Source organism: Hipposideros armiger, unplaced genomic scaffold (assembly GCF_001890085.2).
Source record: "Hipposideros armiger isolate ML-2016 unplaced genomic scaffold, ASM189008v1 scaffold_87, whole genome shotgun sequence".
NCBI lineage: Eukaryota > Metazoa > Chordata > Mammalia > Chiroptera > Hipposideridae > Hipposideros > Hipposideros armiger.
The window spans coordinates 1,207,431-1,213,030 of NW_017731437.1; the positions used below are offsets into that span (position 1 = coordinate 1,207,431).

Here is a 5,600-nt window from a genome sequence, read left to right on the forward strand (position 1 = left end):
ACGGGAAGAGCGCAATGATGGTGCCAACTTGGGCCAGTGAAGCAATGCCCTCCACAACTAGACTGAAGAACAAAAAACGACAGCAACTTGTCTGTTCCTCTTCCCCCAATTCCCCAGCACTGTTCCCATCCCCCCAATTCCCCAATAAAATCTTTTTAAAAAACCAAAAAACTTGTAATCAATTCATAGTTTACTTGAGTTGTGTTTTTTTGTGCATCTTCCCTGCTAAAAACATCTTTGTAGAGCTCACTGGTAGAGCTCAAGGACCCAGAACAGTGCCTGGCAAGGAGTAGGTGCTTACTAAATACTAAATAAATAAATGACAAACATCCCATAAACATGAACTGTTATCATCTTCCTGTTCAATGAATAGCCAAGCAGGGCAGCGGTGTGAATAAGGTCTCCCTACCCAGAGGAGTAAGTAGCTGGGTTCCTGAGGCTGAGTTACTGGGGGAAAAGGAAGAGAAACAATGTTCTTGACTGGGACCCAAGGAACAGGGCAGGGAAAGGGGAAGCAGAGATCAAGCTACGGTGGCAGAAGGTGGTGACTTGCAGACCCAGTGAACTGGACGATTTAAATTCTATAGAAACAGTTATGATTCCATGTCACAAATGCTTGATGACTAATGTGTCAAAATTAAAAAGGAATAGTTAAGTTTTATTGCAACCTAAACACCCTTCTGGCCATCCAAAAAAATGCTGTTGGTGCATGGAACTCCATTTTCTATTTCCTTAAAGTTTTCCCTTTTTTTTTTATATCTGACTAGCGTAAGGGGAAAGAAAAAATTTGAATCATTCAGATTCAACTAACTGGCTTTAGGCCTGTCAGGCATGTCTCATTCCTTCTCACCAGAACCCTCTGAGAAGGTGTTATCACATATTACAGCTGAAGAAACGAAGGCATAGCGCCAAGGACAGAGCCTGACACACAGGAAATGCTCCGTATTTATGGATTGAATTGGAGGGAGAAACGTTCAATGGGGAGAGAAGGGAATGAGACGAAGCTAACCAAGCTCCCTCAGAAGCCTCTTTGCGCGCTCCGCACAGGGCTCTCGGGGATTCCCGAGGCGCGGTGCTGCTGGGAAGTAGAAATAGGGAGGCGTGGAGTACACGGTAGTGCCTTCCCACTCGCCAGTTCTGGAAAACCGCGGCCCCTCGCCCCCTAGGACCCGCCGGGAAATCTTCCGAGGACGTCTCCCAGCCTGCTCCGGAAGGTCGGGCGCGCCCGACAGGCTGCAGGGAAGCGCCGAGGCGCGCAGGGTCCCAGCAAGGCGCTCCCAATAGCGCGACCCATACGCAGGTCGGGACGGTCAGTCCCTCCATTACTCCGGCGTCTGCCGAGGAGGTCGCTTCGCCCCTCAGCCCGGATCCAGGGGCTGGAGCACGCCGATGACTCCTGCGCCCCCCGGGGTGGACTGCCCGGGCCTCGGCTGGGACGCTCTAGGGCCACTCAACAGCCCTTCCTCTCTCTCCGCCAGCCGCCTCGGGGGACCATCCCACTCCTCCAGCTGCTCGCTCCTCCCTCTGACCCCAGCGCATCCCGGTCTCCAGCTCCAGCCGCGGCGAAGCTCACTTCGCCTGCAGCTCCGCGGAGTCGCGCTGGACGCTGCGGTGGCTGGAGCCGCCGAAGCCGCGCGCTCGCCAAGACCCAGACGGCTGCAGGAGCCCGGGTAGTCTAGGGTTCAGCGGCACCATGAATGGCTCGGGTGGCCCTGGGCCCGAGAACGCGAGTGAGGCGGGCGGCGGGGGCAGCTGGCAGCCAGAGGCGGTCATTGTGCCCATGCTATTCGCGCTCATCTTTCTCGTGGGCACCGTGGGCAACGCATTGGTGCTGGCCGTGCTGCTGCGCGGCGGCCAGGCGGTCAGCACCACCAACCTGTTCATCCTCAACCTGGGCGTGGCCGACCTGTGTTTTATCTTGTGCTGCGTACCCTTCCAGGCCACCATCTACACCCTGGACGGCTGGGTGTTCGGCTCGCTGCTCTGCAAGGCCGTGCATTTTCTCATATTCCTCACCATGCATGCCAGCAGCTTCACGCTGGCCGCTGTCTCCCTAGACAGGTAAGTACGCGCCCTGGCGGCCCAGGGGTCGGGCACCCAGGCGAGGGCGGAACTCGAGGGTGAAGGGGGAGCCCTCAGAGAGAAGGAAAGGACACTAAGACGCCAAAGGGACCGGGAAAGAATCAGCGACAAACGGGAAAAAAGAGAAATAAGAATGGGGGACCGCGGGGTCCCTCCGTTAAGTGCGTCCTAGGGGCTGCAGGCTGGAGACCTCAACTCTCCAGCGCCACGGGCGCCTGATAAAGCGCAGCTCCGGGCACCAAGCGTTTTCCCTAGCTTGGTCTCGCTTGAGCTCAATGTCCCTGTGAGGTGGGGATGGGAGGGATTACTGTGCCCAAATTACAGACAAGATCCCGTTCGTGAGTGACTTGCTCAGGGCCGCCCATCCAGCAATTCTGTGCGCGAAGCCAGCGGTCTGTCTTCTGGCGTCCAACTCAGGCGCCTCCAACCTCGCTAGCCTCGAAGCCAAGATTTGCTTGGCGCACTCGACTCTGGCGCACCAGACTGCGGAATTTGGGTCCTTGGCGGGAGGCTCACGCTCGGTCCCACCCGCTCTGCGCCCCACCTCCAGGCCCGGGTCAAGGGCAGGGCGAGAAGCGCCGCTCCAGCTCCCCCACCCCCAAACTGGAGCTTGGAAGGACACCTGGATGATTCCTGGGGAGGAAATCCGGGTCTGACTATCGTATCTCCCTGACCTCCTCCGCCCCCACGTCCTTACCACCTCCCCTGGACAAGCATCCAGGTGAGGCCACATTCCCCATATACCTCCCAGTTCCACTGGGCGCGGAGGGTGTCGGTTCCGAGAGCGCTGGTGGGACCCATAGAGCGTCGGCTCCTCTAAGGAACTCCCTGGCGGTACCTCGCCTAACGTGTCTCCAGGCTGTCTACTAGAGCCTCCAGGCGCCTGGGTCCTACCTCTCCAGGCACCGTCACTGGTGGGTAATCACAGCCCCCGGAGCCCCAAGGCCAGTTAAACCTCGGTGTGCCCTCCCTGATGGAGTATGTGGGTCGTAGTCCCGGGAAGAGCAGACGAGTGGCCTACGCGAACGCCTTTCCATTTGCTGGGTCCCGCCCCACATCTAGACGTGGCTGTGCCAGGGATGCACTGGGTCGNGGACCTGGCGATGGACCTTCACCTCTTGCATCCCTGCACGGAAGATTTATCTTAGGTCTTGCGCACAGAGGCCGGAAGCAGGTGGCTAAGGACTTTGGATTTCGGGGTGTCTACCTCCCCGGAAACTCAGGAGATGGAGTGCCCACCTACAGGAAGGAAGCACCCCGCCTCGGCGGGGAACAGCCTCAGCGCTATCCTCTGGGGACCACCCTGAGAAAGCATTGACCAGAGGAAGCCCTGGCGGAGTCAGCAAGCAGTGTCCTGATGTAGGAACTTTATGACTTGCTGGGGACCTGTGCCCTTTTCTGGACTTTGAGGGGAGCAGTCGGAGGAGAGAGAAGTGTTGAGGGAGGGAGACTATGGATCTTTGCTGTGCAATACGGCTCTGCGGACTCGGGGTCCTGCAGTTCCAATCCTGGCTCCACTATTACTGATTGGGGGATGTTGGGCAAATAACTTACTCTCCCTCTAAACCTTTACCGTCATCTGTGAAATGGGGGTAGCCAATTAAGACAGTTATGAAGATTAAATGAACTGATGCATTTTAAAGTAAGTCTCTGCTCAACACTGCTAATCTTTAGGGAGATGCAAATCAAAACCACAAGGAGCTCACTTCATTATCTTATCAAGAACTACCCTATGCTACAATATGGATGAAGCTTTAAAATATTGTGCTAAGTAAGCCAGTCACAAAAGACAAATATGGTATGATTCCACTTATATGAAATAATCTAGTATAGTCAAATTCATTGAAAGTAGAATGGTGGTTGCTAGGGGCTGGAGGCAGGGGAAATGGGGGTTTAGTGTTTGATGAGTTTATTTGGCAAGATTAAAAAGTTCTGGAGATTGTTGTACACAATATGAATATACTTAACACTACTAAACTGTACACTTAAAAATGTTTAAGATGAAGATGGTAAACTACATATTTTGTGTATTTTACCACAATTAAAAATAAATCTTAAAAATGTAAGTCTCCCAAATATTCATTGACAAGTGAATGGATAAATAGAATATGGTATAACCATACAACGGAATATTATTTGACTATAAACAGCAATGAAATACTGATACATGCTACAATGTAGATGAGTCTTGAAAATATTATGCTAAGCAAAAGAAGCCACATAAAAGGCCACATAGTGTATGATTCCATGATTATATGAGAGGTCCAGAACAGACAAATCTATAGACACAAAGTAGTGGTTGCATTAGGGCTAGGAGTGGAGGGGTGGAGATTGGAAGCTGATAGCTAAAGGGTAGATATTTCTTTGGAGAGGAACGAAAATGTTCTAAAAGCAATTGCAGTGATGATTGCACAACTCTGTGAATCTACTAAAAACCAAATGAAGGCTTTAAGTGGGTAAATGGTATGATAGGTCAATTATTATTTTTTTCATTAAAATTCCGGCCGAGTGGCACATTGGTTAAGAGTTGGCTTGGGACACCAGCTCTGAGCAGCAGGGCCCTGGGTTCAGATCCCACATTAGGGCCAGTGATGCTGCGCCCACTACAGCTAAGATGCTGAACAACAGCTTGACCTGGAGCTGGGCTGCGTGAGTCGCTGGCGATGACATGGGCTGCAGTGGGGCTGGCCAGCAGCGGACCTGTGCTTTTGTGAGCTGCCATGAGCCGCTGTGAGGGGCTGTCCATAGAGGGTGACTGCCTCACCCGGGGAAGAGCGCAATGATAATACCAACATGGGCCAGTGAAGCCACGTCCTCCACAACTAGACTGAAGAACAAAGGGACAGCAACTTGTCCCCTTCCCCGATTCCCCAATAAAATCTTTTTAAAAAATTTATTGGGGTAACAAGGGTTAGTAAAATTACATAGGTTTCAAGTGTACAATTTTGTAATACATCATCTATATATCACATTGTATGTCCACCAACCAGAGTCAGTTCTTCCATCACCATATATTTGACCCCTGTGAATCATATTTCAATACAGCTTTTTATAAAAAGGTAAGTCAGATTGTGTTAGCCCTTTAGTCGAAACTCTACAGTGGCTTCTCATTTTACTCAGACTAGAAGCCACAGTCCTTACAATGGAAATAAGCTCTACATGCTATGCCTCTTACCTCCTACCTGCCAATCTTCTTTTTGTCCATTCAGCTCATTCATACCAGCTTCCTTGCTTAGAGACCAAGGCATACACCTGCTCTAAGGCCTTTGCACTGGCTGTCCTCTCTGTCTGGAATTCTCTTCCCCTAGATATCTGCTAAACTAGCTCCGTCACCTTTAAGTCTTTGCTCAAATGTCCTCTTCCTGATGTGGTCTGCCAGACCACCCCAATTTAAATTGCACTATCACCAGCACCCCTGTACTCCCAAATTCCCTTACCCCAAGTATTTATCAACTTGTAATCAGGGCCGGCCAAGTGGCACGATGGTTAAGAACTGGCTTGGGATGCCAGAGGGCCCC

The 5,600-nt window shown here is 51.8% G+C and overlaps 1 protein-coding gene across 1 annotated transcript in view; it reads left to right on the plus strand.

Annotated features, from left to right (window-relative positions):
• GALR2 (galanin receptor 2) overlaps positions 1-3,400 on the plus strand; it is a 4,545-nt gene extending 1,145 nt beyond the window's left edge. The window contains exons 2-3 of the mRNA XM_019644237.1: positions 1,535-2,061; positions 3,220-3,400. Coding sequence (XP_019499782.1) covers positions 1,535-2,061; positions 3,220-3,400 — 708 coding nt within the window. The remainder of the gene's footprint in view (positions 1-1,534; positions 2,062-3,219) is intronic.
• The last annotated feature ends 2,200 nt before the right edge of the window (positions 3,401-5,600 follow it).